At 53.1% G+C, this 16,283-nt stretch overlaps 1 protein-coding gene across 21 annotated transcripts in view; it reads left to right on the top strand.

Moving 5' to 3' along the window:
* SYNE3 (spectrin repeat containing nuclear envelope family member 3) overlaps positions 1 to 16,283 on the top strand; it is a 109,648-nt gene that overhangs the window by 25,175 nt on the left and 68,190 nt on the right. For 10 of the 21 annotated variants that reach the window (XR_014811329.1, XR_014811330.1, XR_014811328.1 and 7 more), the window contains exon 2: positions 15,276 to 15,433. Coding sequence is in view for 10 of the 21 variants with exons in the window: in XM_084970133.1 (XP_084826259.1) it covers positions 15,290 to 15,433 (144 nt within the window). In the remaining 11 variants the exon portion in view is untranslated. Of the gene's footprint in view, positions 1 to 1,346; positions 1,459 to 2,020; positions 2,114 to 5,490; positions 5,747 to 15,275; positions 15,434 to 16,283 lie in introns of all 21 variants that reach the window. The other 11 variants (XR_014811324.1, XR_014811325.1, XR_014811323.1 and 8 more) reach the window with 4 other exon arrangements.

The raw sequence follows: 16,283 nt of genomic DNA, 5'->3' as shown, positions 1-16,283 counted from the left end.
TGATGGCTCTAGGGGTGTATATGTTAAAACATCAAATTGTGCAGTTGAAATGTGTTTATTGTTTATCAATTTGGACCCCCAATAAAGCCACTGAAAATAAAGGCCACCCCCTCTCCAATCAATACGCTGAAGCTGACACTGCCCTTTTCAGAGAATTTGCTTGTGCAAACATACTGTTTAACAGTAAACCATGAACAGGGAGGTCAAACCTCGGGATCCGTGGCTACTCACTTTGCCTCGCCTCCTAAACCCCAGTTTTCTCCTGAGAGGAAACTGATAATAGTACCTATGTCCTAGGGTTGTTGGGAAGAGAACCTGGGAAAATCCGGAGGGTTTAGGGAATATGCAGTAAGTGGCCCAGGGCCCTTGGGGACCCAAGGGTGGGAGAGGTCATTTCTTTGGGGGTAGAGGAGGAAGCTGGAAAGGTTTTCCTTCTGAGTGGCTGGCTGTGAACTGAATCTCCAAAGAACAGGGAAGAGTCTAGAAGGAGGTGGGGGGGGAGGGGGACCTACCAGGTGGAACTGAGCCGGGGAGGCAGCACTCAGACCCTAAGCTTCTAGACACTTTGCAGTGTGGTACAGTTGGCACATGGGGACCACCCTGGTGAGTCAGGGCTGGGAGGTTAGATGGGAGCCTCGTCCTTGACGGTCACCAAGGAATGCTGGGCTCATCCTCCAGGCCAGGGTTTCTCAGACTGGGATATGAGGAAGATTTCTCTAGGGACTAGGACTTCTGGGAGGAGTTTTGAAATTTGTCATGTAATTAAATCAAAGCATATATATGTGTGTGTGTGTACACATACCCACACACATATTTGGCCAAACCCACAGCATATGGAAGTTCTCAGGCCAGGGGTCGAATTCAAGCTGCAGCTGTGACCTATGCCACCGCTGAGGCAACACTAGGTCTTTAACCCCTGTGCCACAATGGGAACTCCACCCCTATATTTTGATGCAGTGCTTTTTTTTTTTTGTCTTTTTAGGGCTGCACCCATGGCATATGGAGGTTCCCAGGCTAGGAGTCCAATCGGAACTGCAGCTGCCAGCCTATACCACAGCCATAGCAATGCAGGATCCGAGCCACATCTGTGACCCACACCCTCATGGCAACACCGGATCCTTAACCCACTGATCAAGGCCAGGAATCGAACTAGGATACTAGTTGGGTTCATTAACCACTGAGCCATGACGGAAGCTCCATGATGAAGTGCTTTTGAATTGAAAGACATTTCTACCTCGTAGAAAGCACCCCTTTCTGAAGTCCTTCCTGATCATAAGGGTTCTGAAAATATATTGTTGTGTAGCCATAATTTTCTTTTAAAAAAGGTGTGTTCATACGTTTTTCAGGTGCAAAGGCCACAGGAGGTGTGCGTGGTCATGGTGGTTGAACCTGCTGCTTGGGCGGAGGTGCTGTCAGTCCAGGGAGGAGGTGCTGGTTTCATGGGAGTTGCTGAGGCAGGTAGGGGCGGTCTGGTGGGTTCAGGGGTGACTGCTGGATCACCCCTCTGGGGAAGATACCTACCTGAAGAGAAAATGTGAAGGGCTGGGGGCCTGGCATGTGCCTCTGATTTTCAGAGCCAATAAGAGAGAGGCCTGGAGGGCGAGGCGTGGGGACATCTGCCACTATCATGCTGTCACAGACGATGCTGCCATGGGTCACTGGGGAAGGAAGAGGAGGGGAGACACAGGGACAAGGGGCCAACATCCCATCCTGGAAGTTCTACCTCATTGGCCAAGGAGGGGTCTTGGAGGCTGGAGCAGACAAATGGAATTCTCTCTGGTGGGGACCGGAACCTTGCAGATTTCATCTACAAGGAGTTTGGGAGTGTGGCTGGTGTTTCCACTGCCGAGGGGTGGGCTTGGGCCACGACCCGCAGTGGGAAAAACCAACAGGGACCTACAGTTTCTGGATCAGGTCGGCTGGGCATTGTTGATTGGCCTGCCCAGCTTCACACCCGCGGTCCACCAGCCAGGCCTGGACGAGTCCCCTGAGGCCCTGCCCACTGCTCTCTGACTCACAGCTGACGGCCAGTCCCTCTCCCCTACCTCCAATCTGGCCACCCTGCCAGCAGCCCGCTGGGACTCCAGGAAGGAAGCGCCTCAGGACTCCTGCAGTGCGCCCTCCCCCTTTGTGGCCTCTGATTGGCTGCCCTCCTGGCAGCTTGAACCAATCACATTTGGGCCCGAGGAGTTGAGGCCCCACCCCATGGAGACACCTGCCCTGCCTCAGGGATGCCTGTTCCGTGGAGCAGTTGGCCTTCTCCTCCCGTACCTGCGTCCCACCCCTCATTCTCTCCTAGTTGTCCCGTGTATCCTCCCTTCTCCCAAGGCATTCATACCTGGCTGTGCTTTGCAAAAAAAGCCAGCGTTTCCGGGAGTTCCCGTCATGGCGCAGTGGTTAACGAATCCGACTAGGAACCATGAGGTTGAGGGTTCGATCCCTGCCCTTGCTCAGTGGGTTGACGATCCGGCGTTGCCGTGAGCCGTGGTGTAGGTTGCAGACTTGGCTCGGATCCTTCGTTGCTGTGGCTCTGGCGTAGACTGGTGGCCACAGCTCTGATTAGACCCCTAGCCTGGGAACCTCCATATGCCGCGGGAGCGGACAAAGAAATAGCAAAAAGACAAAAAAAAAAAAAAAAAAAAAAAAAAGCCAGCGTTTCCTGAATACAAATCCTCGTCTTTCCAGGGAGGAAATCTAGCGTCTTCCACATTGAGCCTTTTGATGGAGACTATTGGTTCAGTTAATTTTTTTTTTTTTTTTTGTCATTTTTCTGGCTGCCCCGCGGCCTATGGGGCTCCCAGGCCAGAGATCAGGTCGGAGCCACCTTAGTGACCTAATCTGCAGCTGCGGAAATGCTGGATCCCTAACCCACTGTGTTGGGCTGGAGCGGGAATCGAACCCCTTGTCTCAGAGGCTCCCAAGATGCCGTGGATCCCCTTGAACCAGAAATGCTGTTTTATAGTCAGCTCTCTGGGGAAAGCAGTGAGGCAGCCAGAGAGCAGTGGGTTTTCACTACCAAGTACAAATTTTTCAGTGATGGCAGAGCTATTTGAGAGTCACTCTCAGGGCACTTGTCTTGAAAGAAGTCACGCCCTGTCCCTTTTGTGGCTGGAATTGTAAAGTGGACCCCACAACACTGGTACTAGGTGGGGTTTCTTGTTTACACACTTACAAGCCTGTGGACTAACAAGTGGGCTGGGGCGCCCTGCAGTCTGGGTGGCTTTGGTTTGGTCCCTTAATCTCTTCAAGCCTGTGGTTACCTCTGATGGGATGAAAGCCAATAATTGTCCCCAACTCTAGATTCAGCTACCTTAGAGGGTGGTTGTAAGATTAAATAAGATAGTTTGAGGGTTCCTGGTCCAATGACCTATTAAGATGCTGATGGGCTTTTTGGTCCCTGCTTTTGACACACTTTGCCCTCAGAACCACCCTCTTGTGAATGCCAGAGAAGAGAGAATCACCCAGGGTTCTCCTAGTGCTTGAAGATGCTCTGAGCCAGGCCCCTTTGCAACATTGTCTGCAGTTAATAAGTGAACAAGAATGTTCCCAGAATGCACTTGGAATAGGCTTTGGGATTAAAACCAGCTGCCGGCTCAGTTCCTGAAATTCTGTCTGGGTGTATGAGTGCAGTGGGAACGAGCAGGGTGGAAACTGTGTGTGGCGGGGCACAAATGAGTCACAGGAAAGGCAAGCATGTCACAGGAAAGGGGATGTACCCTGTGCCAGGGTGCTGGGTCAGTTTGTGGCGGGGTTCCCCCCAGCCAGGTTGGCGGAGCAGGGGCACGGAGCTGTAACTGCTCACAGGGGCCTGCCGTGGGAGCTGGGGTTTACTGGTGTCTGGATCTTGAAGGCTTCTGGGCTCCAGAGCAAAATTCCCTGGGGGGCAGCTGGGTTGGCACAGGGCCAGAATAGCTGGACACTGTTGGACTGAGGCTCCTGGAAGCTGGGGCCTCAGTTCATCGTCTCCAATTTTCTATTCTTGGGCTGAGGCCCAGATTTACAGCCTGCAGCCACCTTTCTGGAGCTTGGATGCTCGCCGAAGACGGCTGCCCCAGGTTCCCACATCAAGGGGACCTCTCTCAGTGGGGCTCTGGGGGGCACAGGCAGGGGCACAGAAGTCAGGTGGCACTGTGGTGTTTGAGAAAAAAAGCTCTGGGAGTTCCTCTTGTGGCTCAGTAGGTTAAGGGCCCAACATAGTGTCCGTGAGGATGTGGGTTTGATCCCTTGCCTCTCTCAGTGGGTTAAGGATCTGGCGTTGCCGCAGCTGCAGCGTAGGTCCCAGATGTGGATCAGATCCAGTGTTGCTGTGGCTGTGGTGTAGGCTGGACGCTCCGATTCCACGCCTAGACCGGGAGCTTCCATGTATCACAGATGTGGCCGTAAGAAAAAACCGAAAAGAAACAAACAAAAAACTACCTGATACTTAAATCCGTCTGATTTTGGTCAGTATTCTTAGTATCATTGGTCCTGTTTTCTCAGCTATAAAGCAGGGATCAGTGTCTCATTGGTCTTTCTAGGATAAATGAGTTATAGTTGTAAGTCCTTCATCACAGGGTCAGGTACGTACAGAATGTCAGATACATGTGGGCTGTGACAATTTGTCAATCCTGGATCCACCACTTTCTGGCAGGCTCTTCGCTTCACTGAGTCTCAGTTTCCATCTCTGTAAAATGGGACTAGGTGTGTGATAATGCCCCACGGAGGTCACTGCCAACCCGACTTGGCCCCTCCCTTTGCTAGCGAGGGGTTTGTTTTCATGTTTTAGGCATGTCCCCTAATGGGACTTGGTTAGATCCCAGGCAGAATTCTTGGAGCACGTGAATCACCAAATAGCACATGGTATTTGCACCATCCCAGAGAATTATTTTAACTGCCGTGGTGGTGCTGGAGGGCCTGAGGCAGGAGGCTGTCCCAGCCTGCTCCTTATGGAGTATCTGCCCCCATCAGTGGCCCTGCAGAGCCAAGCAGCAGGGACTCCACCCTGCAGCTGCAGCCTCGAAGGCCCAGCAAGGAGGGAGGAGGCGGAGGGCTCTAGTCCCACAGCCCCCAGGGGGGGGGTTGCTTCCACTGGAGGCTGACCGGGCAGGTGGTCAGTGTCAGGCACTTTTGTTGGTGCCAGTACCTTGTCCTCTGTCCTGCAAGGCTGGCACCCCCTCCTTCCCCCACCAGACCAAGTTGCAGCTTGGCCCATTGCTCAGACTTCCCGGAGCAAAGACAGCCCTGGTGTCTGTTGCCAACTCCAGATGGGCAGTCTGTGTGGTCCTCCTTCCGTCCTGTCCCCTGGGTCACAGGAGGGTCAGCCCCTGCGGGCTGCATCACCCAGGATCCCCTCTGCTGGCCCTGGGATTTCTCCAGCGACAGCCTCTTCGCCCGGCAGGGGTTGTGCCTCCTTCGGGGCTCCAGCTTGTGCTGCTCAGAGGCTCCCATCGCCTCCTCCTTTGCTCCGTCCAGCCTCAGGGTCGAAGTGTCTGATCTCTGTGCCCCCTTTAGTCTCCTGGCAGCTTCTCTGCTCCTTCGCCCACGTGGAGCTGGGTCCCTCTGGTTCGCCGTTGGACTTGGAGTGGATTCACTCTGCCTGCGTGGACCCGTCCAGTTAGAATCACTGAGTAGTTCTGCCAGATGCACCCACGTGCAGTGGAGTCGGACTCGGCTTTGGAGGCAGTGTGGTCCAGTGAGATGGGCATGCCGGCTTTGGAATCCAGCAGAACAAGGTTCCAACCCCAGAGTGGCCCCATGCCCTGAACAGGTTACTCCAGCCTCAGTGGTCTTTGGGTTTTTGTTTGTTTGTTTGTTTGTTTGTTTGTCTTTGTAGGGCCGCACATACGGCATATGGAAGTTTCCGGGCCAGGGGTCAATTCGGAGCTATAGCTGCCAGCCTACACCACAGCCACATCCACGCAGGATCCAAGCCGTGTCTTTGACCTACACCACAGCTCGTGGCAACACCAGCTCCTTAACCACATCCTCTCAGATACTAGTCAGACTCTTAACCCACTGAGCCACAACGGGAGCTCTGCCTCAGTGGTCTTGTCTGCAACTGGGGATGGTGATGGTGGCCCTGACTACTGAGCACCTGGGGCGACTCATCCTGAGCAGGTGCCCGACAAGTCCCCTCAGATTCTAAGAGGAAGGTGCTGGGGGGGGGGTGGAGGAAGCTCTTCTGAAGTCCCCCCACATGTCTCCCCCACTGCCCCGCTCATCAGCCACAGCTCTCAGCCCGAAGAGGGGGGTTCCTGCTACCTGAGCTCTGCTGCCTTTCAGGTAGAGGATGCCCAGAATGGGTAACCTGTAGACACGTGCTTAGTGTGACATAGGCCTTTCATCCTTGTGGGAATGTCAGTCCCCTTCCCTGGCTGCTTGCTGCCTTTTTTTTTTTTTTTTTTCTTTTTGTTGTTGTTGTTGTTGCTATTTCTTGGGCCGCTCCTGCGGCATATGGAGGTTCCCAGGCTAGGGGTCGAATCGGAGCTGTAGCCACCGGCCTACGCCACAGCCACAGCAACGCGGGATCCGAGCCGCGTCTGCAACCTACACCACAGCTCATGGCAACGCCGGATCGTTAACCCACTGAGCAAGGGCAGGGACCGAACCCGAAACCTCATGGTTCCTAGTCGGATTTGTTAACCACTGTGCCACGACGGGAACTCCGCCTTTTTTTTTTTAAACTTTGTGTCATGTTTCCTAGTCCCCTCTGTCCACTGCACACTTCTTTATGGCATTTTACCCTGAGCTGTCCCTAGGACTCTAACTCTCCCCTTTTGATGCCGTGGCTCAGGCCTGGAGCTCAGATTCTGGAAGCTTCTGGGCCTCCCCCCAGGGCAGCCTCACAGTCCATTTCTGGGGAAGCTATGTCCCCTCTGTGCCCACGGGTTTTGTCTGCTTCCCGTGGGCATGTCAGTCTCCAGGCTGCGGGCTTTGGACCCGGGACCCATCGGAGCACATGCTCCCTCTCGAGTCTGCTTCTTTCCTCCTACGTTTGTCCTGACCCAGCTAGTCTGTCATCAGCGAAAAAAGATCACTTCTCTTCCAGCTGTCATTTGCGATAACCACACAGGAGGCTGAAAACCAAGGCTGTTTCCTTTCTAAGTGTCTCCCCCGGCCGACCAGGGCCAGCCAGAGCCAGAAAGGGCCTACATCCTTTCTCTGGTTCCTTGGGAATAGTCCAGAGACACACCCGGAGCCCTGTTCCCTTGCTGCCCACCGCCACACCCCAGGGCTGCTTCCCAAGAAGCTGGAAATGGAAACAGATTTTAAAAGAATGCCTGGGCACTTTTTTTTTTCTTTCCCAAAATGTTTGGGAAACGTGTAGTTCCAGGAAGTTCCCGTTATGGCACAGCAGAAACGAATCCAACTAGGATCCATGAGGATGTAGGGTCAATCCCTGGCCCTCCTCAGTGGGTTAGGGATCCAGCGTTGCTGTGAGCTGTGATGTAGATTGCAGACAAGGCTCAGATCTCACGTGGCTGTGGCCATGGCATAGGCTGGCAGCTGCAGCTCCGATTCAGCCCCTAGCCTGAGAACTTCCATATGCCACAAGTACGGCCCTAAAAAGCAAAAACAAAAACAAAACAAAAATCGTAGTTGCGTTTTTTTAATCCTTCCATTTTTTAAATCCTATGTCCATTTCAACCAATGGACAAACAAACTTGCCACTGAATACCCACCTCTGACCCAGAGGGGCAGGCTGGCCACGCCCGTTCCCACAGCCTCCCTTCATGGTCCTGCCTTCATGTAGCTGCAAACTCAGTCTCTGGACTGACCCCCCCCCCGCACCCCTCCACCCCCCCACCCCCCCCACCAGCAAGGCCTTCCATTCTGCACAAATCCCAGCCAGGGCAACTGGGCTGAGTCTCAGAAACAGTCTTATCACACTGCCACCTGAGCCCATATTGGCTACCGATTGGGACCCTTCCAGCCTCCTGGACGTGGCTCTGGGGCTCTGATCTGGCTCTTACTGCCCACCCTGGCTCCCCCTGTTGCCTACCCCATCCTCTGCTCCAGCCTCCCCATCCCCCAAGTGTGTCCAGAACCTCCCCGGTACCCTCAGTATGCAAAGCCCCCCCAACTCAGCCTGTGCTCCCCTCTCTCAAAGCTCTCTTTGGCCCCCCTCACTGAACACGGAGCCCCACTGGCCAGAGCCCTACCTGGTCCACCTGAATCCTCAGAGAATAAAGCTGTTGAGACGCTCAGATGCCTTAGTCTCCAGCCCATAACTCCTATTCCTACGCCAAACCCAGCCTGGGGACGGGGCAAGAGCCACTATCTGGATGCAGGTTCCTAGGAAGGAAAGTCCTCCTCCTGACACCAGAGGATTTTGGGTTAAAAAAGCACTGCTTCCAAGTGTGGAGTGTGTTCCGGGTGCCGGGTGGGAGGTTTCTCATTGGTCGTCTAGGTGTCGTTCCCGTGCTGTGGCTGAGCTTATGTCCCGCCCCCCAACCCCACATTCACATGCTGGAATCCTGAGTCCCACTGTGATGCTGTTAGGAGTTAGGGCGTTTGGGAGGTGATTCGAACACGAGGGCAGAGCACTCGTGAATGAGATTAAGGACACCCCCCAGGGCTTCCTAACCCCTTCCTCCACGCGAAGATACAAGGAGAGGACTAGTAACAACCTGACTAGTATCCAAGAAGACTCGAGTTCGATCCCTGGCCTTGCTCAGTAGGTTAAGGATCTGGCATGGCCATAAGCTACAGTGTAGGTTGCAGACATGGCTCGGATCATTGCTATGGCTGTGGCATAGGCTGGGAACTTCCATATGCTGCAAGGGTGGCCCTAAAAAGAAAGAAAAGGAAAAAAAATACAATGAGAAATCTGCAATCAGGAAAAGGGTCATCTGACCATGTTGGCACCCGGATCTCAACCCCCAGCCTCCAGAACTGTGAGAAGGAAATTTCTGCCACTTATAAGCCCACCCAGCCTGTGATATTTTATTATGGGCGCCCAAACGGACGAAGACAGCCTGTTTCCAGAGGAGGTAGAGACTCAGAGATGTTAAGTGACTGGCCAGGTGTCACACAGCTAGTGAATAGTGGATCCTAGACCACCAGTTATAGGTCCTTCTGGCCTCAACGGCCATCCAATCCAGGACCCATGTCTGTGGGTCACTTAGACAGCGAGCCTTGCCTGCTGGCCACCGTGCCCTGCAGTGCTGGTTGTAGGCTTGGACCATCTAAAACTGGGGCCAATTAACTACAGCCCATAGGCCACACCCGACTAGCGGTCTGTTTCAGTACGGTCAGTGAATGTGACATTGATCTTATTATTATTATTATTTTGGCTGCACACATACACGGGGAAATTCTCAGGCCAGGGATCAAACCCAAGCCACAGCAGTGACAATGCTGGATCCTTTTTTTTTTTCTTTTGAGGCCCACACCTGTGGCATATAGAAGTTCTCAGGCTAGGGGGTCGAATTGGAGCCAAAGCCACAGGCCTATGCCATAGCCACAGCAATGCCAGAGCTGAGCTACATCCGAAACCTACACCACCGTTGGCAGCAACTCCAGATCCTTAACCCACTGAACGAGGCCCGGAGTCAAACCCACATCCCCTTGGATACTAGCTGGGTTCTTAACCCACTGAGAAACCAGGGAACCCCTTTAAGGGCTGTAAAATTTTAAAAGAATATGCAGCAGAGATGGTATGTGGCCTATAAAGTCTAAAGCTATTTATTCCTCCACCCTTTGCAAAAGAAGTACACCTCCTGCTGATCTAAAACCTCCCAGGACCCTCTCATTTGGGGCTTACATGGGGTCTGGGGGGCCACCGATCCCAGTCTGCCTTGCGGGGGGCCGCGATGCGGGAAGGGCTGCTCTGAGCTGGCCCAGGAGGGCACCGTGGGGAGAGAAGGGGGCCAGGGCCTGGGCTAGGCTGATAGTCTGAGGGCAGAGGCAGGTCCCTAGGCCCAGCTTGGGGCTGGGACTGGTAGGGCTCTCAGATATCTCAGTACTGAGGACCCTCTCAAGTCACAACCTCAAAGGCCCTGAGAGACCCTCTGTTCAACACTCACCGTGTGCAGATGGGGAAACTGAGGCCGGGGATGGGGGGCGGGGCAGAGGCTCATGCTCAGAGTGAATGTGCAGATTCCAAGCCCGGGGCTCTGTCTCCTACTTTCCCTGCCACACTGGGGAAGGCTGCCCACCTGGCTCGACCCCACACTGCAGGTTGTGTCCTTGGCTTATTCGTTCCTTCCATGGGCATTAATGAAGGGCTGGTGACCTGACTCACCAGCCCTGGGTGCAGCAGTGGAAAGGCAGAAGAGGGGAGGCGGGCCTGCCCAGAAAATGGACTTGGTGGTCACAGATGCTCTGGGGAGGGGCTCAGTTCTTGCAGAGAGGGACAGAGGTCGCGGTCTTGGCTGCATCAGAGATGGGGCTGCGTGCTAAGAGCTGTGTGTCTGCCGTGGGACTGGGTGTGAGGCGGTGCAGGGGAATGCGAGGCTGGAAACAGAGTCATGATGGGGCTTAGGGGCCAGTCAGGAGACTGTGCCACCACAGGCCTTGTCAGTAGGGCTGCGGCCGGCTCGACTTGTGTTTAGAAAGCCCCCTCGGCTGCCTGGAGGAGGGATGGGAAAAGGGCCAGAGGGCTCCTGGAGGCACTGAGGACACAGAGGGAAGCCCACGAGGCTCCTGGCAAGGGATGCTAAGGGGGGTGTCTTCCTGGTCCATGAGCCGATTGTGAGTGGGCTTTTCTTGAGCTGCTTTTTTGGAGGGGGGGGCAAGCACCTGCAGCATATGGAAGTTCCCAGGCTAGGGGTCTAATCGGAGTTGTAGCCTCTGACCTACGCCACAGCCACAGCCACACCAGATCTGAGCTGCATCTATGACCTACATCACAGCTCATGGCAATGCCGGATCCTTAACCCACTGAGCAAGGCCAGGGATCGAACCCGCAACCTCATGGTTCCTAGTCGGATTCGTTAACCACTGAGCCGTGAAGGGAACTCCCACGTGTACACATATATTCTTTTTCTCACAGCCTCTGTCATGTTCTATCACAAGTGACTGGATATAGTTCCCTAACTTTAAGCTTTTAAACTCGTGTAAGGAAACAGACTCTCCTTTCCTTTGACTGTTTGAGGCTCAATACAGGATTCTTATCCAGGTCCAGGGACTGACAGGGGGCTTCAGATAGGGTTGCTACCAACCTCTAACTGATGTCAATTTCTTCAGTTTTGCAAACCAAAACCAAAACCAAGCCCTCTCTGCCATTGGCAGTGGCTATAAGTTTGTCACATACATTTTTTTTTTTTTTGGTCTTTTTAGGGCTGCACCCATGGCATAAAGAGGTTCCCAGGTCAAATCAGAGCTATAGCCACTGGCCTACGACAGAGCCACAGCAATTTGGGATTGAAACCTGCATCCAGACGGATGCTAGTCGGATTCATTTCCCCTGAGCCAAGACAGGAACTCCATGTCACATACATTTTATGTCACCTTGCCATTTAAATACCATGAAATGTGGCTTATGCCCGTCACTGTTTCAAAATTCTGGTAGTTGTGAGTCCCATTGCTGTTAGATCTTGTGATTTCTTGTGTTCATGAGGAAGTGTGTGTGTGTAGCATGAGTTTGATTTTTCGTGTGTTGATACCTATTTTTTGTTGTTGTTCTTTAAAGTTTTATTGAAATTTAGTTGATTTACAAGAATACGATGATGTCTAGTGCACGACACGGAGACTGAGTTGTCCTGTACACACATGTCCCCTCTCTTGCAGCGATGCCTGTGTTTTAATGGGATTCGTGTCCTTTGCAGTCCTCACACCTCACTCTCTGCATTTAAAGCCTTTGTTTGGAGGGGATCCACGGGAAAAGCTAAGCAACCATCCCCTCCTCTCAAACACCCCCATTCTGGCCTGCAGCGCCTCCACCTGCAGCCCATACACATGTTTGTTGGGCAGCTTTGCTTTAGGAGCTCCTTTCTTTCTGTTTTCTTTTTTTTTTTTTTTTTTTTTTGGTCTTTTTAGGGTCCCCCCTGTGGCATATGGAAGCTCCCAGACTAGGGGTCGAATTGGAGCTGCAGCTGCCGGCCTACACCCCAGCCACAGCCACACCAAATCTGAGCTAGTCTGCAACCTACACAACACTCACAGCAACGCCGGATCCTTAACCTGCTACGCGAGGCCAGGGATCGAACCTGAGACCTCCTGGATACTAGTGGATTTTGTTAATGCTGGGCCACAATGGGAACTCTTCTAGGAGGTTTTTAAGACAGGGGTGGTATCTGCTTATTTGCCACTGTGGTTGTAGCATGAGGCCGAGCTTCATTCCTGTGTGTTTCAGTGAATGGGAAAGAAGTGGTTTGGCAGAACCAGCCAAGAGCCCCCCGTCGCCGAGCTCACAGTTAGTGACCCCAGCTCTGAGGTTAGAGGTCCCCGAACCGAGGCCGACCCGTGGGTCTGAAGCCCTCCCGAGTCGCGCCCTGCCCCGCTGGACTCCAGTGTTCCATCAACATACCTCTGGGTCCAAAACCCAGGCCCTGGGCACTGCCAGCTGGAAGAAGGTTCTCCGCAAGCTCGCTGCCTTGTGGTGCTTAGAGCTTCGGCGTCCTGTCATCTGCAACCCTGCGCGCTGGTTTCTGCTCCTCCCATTCATGGTTTTGTTAAAAAATAAAAGCCGAGCTTTTGGAAACCAGTCAAGTCACACACTAGACAAGAAATTAAAGCCACAAGGAATCAATTTAAACGCTTGCAAATGCTCATGTGCTTTTCAAACAAAGCATTCAAAGGCAGGAGGCGTAGCTTCAGGGACCATCAAAACAGCTCTGGAAGGAAAACAGCGCGCTGGGAGCCTGAGCTCTGAGCTGCAAGCCCGGGTCTCAGAGAGAAGCCCACCCTGGGTCACCCAGCCCCTTCCTCTTGCTGGTGACATTCTTACCCCGAAGTCCTACATTCTGAGGGCAGAGCTGTCCTGGGTGGGGCCTGGGGAGGTGAGAGGGTGGCCCAGATTCCCACCTGAGGACTGAGAAAGAAAGGCCAACAAAAGATTCAGCCAATGTTAAGAAATTGGTTGGTTTTTTTCTGTTTTTTGTTTTGTTTTGTTTTTTTAAGTGATGATTGCCCTTTCTGGGAAATTCACAAAGTGTCTAAGAGGAAAAAGAAGGAAACAGAAATAACTCCAACTGTGATTTCATTAACCAGACAATGGTCCTTAACCAAGGGGACTCCAAGGGTATCATGCCAGGAAAAGAGAGGCCCGAGGTCACAGGGGTGGTGCTCCAGCCACCTGTCCACACCCCTCTCTCCAGCTCAATCACTTGGGCATCGCAGTGGCAAGACTTCCCAGCCTTTTTCGAGGATTGTAGTTTTTTTGTGGTCATTTGTGTTTTGTTTTTATTAGCTATAGAGCTGTGACTACTAAATGTAAATTTTGTTGCATTTTCGGTATTATCTTTATGGTCTAAGCACATCACAAATTCCTCTCAACCCTTTTTGTTGGCTGCATGATATTCCCAAGTGCAAGTGTGTGTGGTTCTTTTTTTTTTTTTTTTTTTTTTTTTTTTTGTCTTTTTGCTATTTCTTGGGCCACTCCCACAGCATATAGAGGTTCCCAGGCTAGGGGTCAAATCCTGAGCTGTAGCCACCAGCCTACGCCAGAGCCACAGCAACGCAGGATCCGAGCTGCATCTGCAACCTATACCATAGCTCACGGCAACGCCAGATCCTTAACCCACTGAGCAAGGGCAGGGACCGAACCCGCAACCTCATGGTTCCTAGTCGGATTCGTTAACCACTGCTCCACGACGGGAACTCCTGATTCTTAACTAATTTCTTATTATTGGGCATCTCTGGGTTTTAGTTTTGTTTTGTTGTTTTAATTGGGGCATTTTTTTTTTTTTTTGGTTGTACTTGCATCATATGAAAGTTCGTGGGCCAGGGTTCAAACCTGTACCATAGCAGCAACCCGAGCTGCTGCAGTGACAACACCAGATTCTTAACCTGGTGCACCACAAGGGAACTCCCAGGTTCTGGTTTTGTTTTGTTTTGCCATTTTAACCAAGGCTGTGCTTGGGGTGCATGAAACTTTATACCAATTCTGGGCTATTTCGGTATTGGTGGAGGGCTTACCCTGTGCAAGGCATTATGGGAGATTGGAGGCTAAGCCAGACGCAATCCCTTCACTTAAGATGCAGATATAAATAACTTTAATCCAAAGTCAGTTATAGTTGCCATAAGCAGACAACTAGAACTGAAACACAGAAGAGTTTTTCCTGGGCTTAAGAGGATTTTAAGAAAGTTACAGGAGAAAACCTGAGACTTTGCACCTGCAGCTAGAAGGTAAGGGTGAGGGAGGAGGGGGCGAGGGAGCAAAGGGCTTGGTTTAGCTGGGGCACCTGTGCCAGGAAGCAGGTGGTCCCATCGCAGAAGCCAAGTCAGTTGATTGCTATTGGCTGCAGGAGGCAGGCGGCGCGTAGTTCAGTGGGAACGCTTAGCAGTAATGGCCGTGGACCCCAGTTGGTGGAGAAGTAGTGACAAGACACCAGGCTGGCAGGACTGTCCCCAGCCTGAGATGGGACTAACTTTAGGTGAAGTTCAGGGGCTGGTGTCAGCCAGGCTGATGGCCAAAAATTGTGTTTCTTGGAGTGTCCGCTGTGGCGCAGGGGAAACAAATCCAACTGGTACCCAAGAGGATGCAGGTTCGATCCCTGGCTTGGGTTGGTGGGTTAAGGGTCTGGCATTGCCATGAGCTGTGGTATGTGGTCAGAGATGCAGCTGGGACCTGGCATGGCTGTGGCTGTGGCCAGCAGCTGTGGCTCCGATTTGACCCCTAGCCTGGGAACCTCTATATGCCCATGGGTGTGGCCCTAAAAAAAATTGTCTTAAGTTGAGGCTTTTTGATCCATTCAGATCAAGATTGTGTACCTGTCAGAGACATCTCAGATTGTGTGTGTCTTAGGAACCGCTTTTGGAGAGATTGCAAACCAAAGACACAGAAGAGAGCTGCCCCCGTGTGCCAAGGTAGTATTGGAGGGGAGCAGGGAAGCTGAGACAAGGTGAACCTTGGCCAAGCCAGCACCCCGGGCCGGCTCTCCCTGCTCAGCCCCTGCAGAGGGCAGACCTGTTTTCCTTCTCTGCCCATTCCCAGTCCTTTGGCTCTCTGACAAACACAATCGCCTCTGGCTGTGTCACGGAACATCTGAGCATCAGGCGGGTTTTGGGGGTGGGGCTGGACTTCTCAGGCTTCCCCACCCTCGCAGCCCCATCAGCGGGCCTGGGGCCTCTCTCAGTCCCTCCCCGCCATGCTCCACTATCTACCTGGTCTCATGTGGTCCTGTCTTCAGCCCCCGCAGGTGCCATGACTCAGCAGCCCCAGGAGGGCTTCGACAGGAGCGTGGAGGATGCCCGGGAGTGGATGAAGGCTGTGCAGGAGCGGCTGCAGGTCAATGACAACACCCAGGGACCCCGCGAAGCCCTGGAGGCCAGACTGCGGGAGACCGAGGTATGCAGAGGCTGCGGCCTTGGATGCCCCATGGCCTTGGCCGTGTCCCTTCCTCTCAGGCCTCAAGTTTCCTAACTGTTAAGTGGATTGGACCAGTGTTTCCCAAAATTGGATGTGTTTGAATCTCAGGTTTAAATGCAGATTCTGATCCGGGGCGGGGGGGGGGGGGGGGTGGACCAGAGATGGGACATTTCTGACTCGCTCACGACAAGGCCATTTGCTGCCGGTCCTAGGACCGCATTTTCATACTAAGGATCTAGAACGCGCCCTCTGACTCTCCATCAGAGTCAGACGAGACCAGCAGACAGGTGGGTCCCCACCCCCAGCCCGCCCAGGCCCTGCTTCCTGCCCCTTCTCTGCTTCTCTGTGGCTGAGGTCCCTGCCTTGGCTTTTCCAGGACTGGACTCTGGCTCTACCCGCCATCTGGCGAAAGGCAGAGGCTCAGAGCATGCGGTGCTACCCTGACTGGAAGTGCCTGGCCCAGCCTCGTGGTGCCCCCATCCGAGGGCATTGGTTCCAGGCCAGGGGCAAGGCGGGGAGAGCACTGGACTGAGAGTCAGAGACCTGGCTTATAGTCTCCATGCTGATGCTAAAGTGCTGTGTGACCTTGGCCACATCCCTGTCCCTCTCTGGGCCTCAGTGTCCCGTCTGTAGGTAAAGCAATTGACTTCATGTCTCTAGAGTCACATCTATTAGGACAGTCCACGATTCTGATTTATCACCTAGCAATCACCTTGCTTTACTTTAAGGGGGGGCTTACCCCCCACTGCACAAGCTGAGCCCCTGACAGGCTGGAAACAGAGCTGACCCCAAAGCCACTTCCCTGTGTGTTTTCTTTTCTCTCTTTTGT

The sequence above is a fragment of the Sus scrofa genome, chromosome 7, assembly GCF_054392235.1.
Source record: "Sus scrofa isolate SSC_HxYL_T2T_F1_AM1 chromosome 7, Sscrofa_HxYL_maternal_Yorkshire_Landrace_v2.0, whole genome shotgun sequence".
NCBI classification, from domain to species: domain Eukaryota; kingdom Metazoa; phylum Chordata; class Mammalia; order Artiodactyla; family Suidae; genus Sus; species Sus scrofa.
Note: the sequence above shows the minus strand (reverse complement) of the source record. Positions and strands in the feature narration are given on the sequence as shown.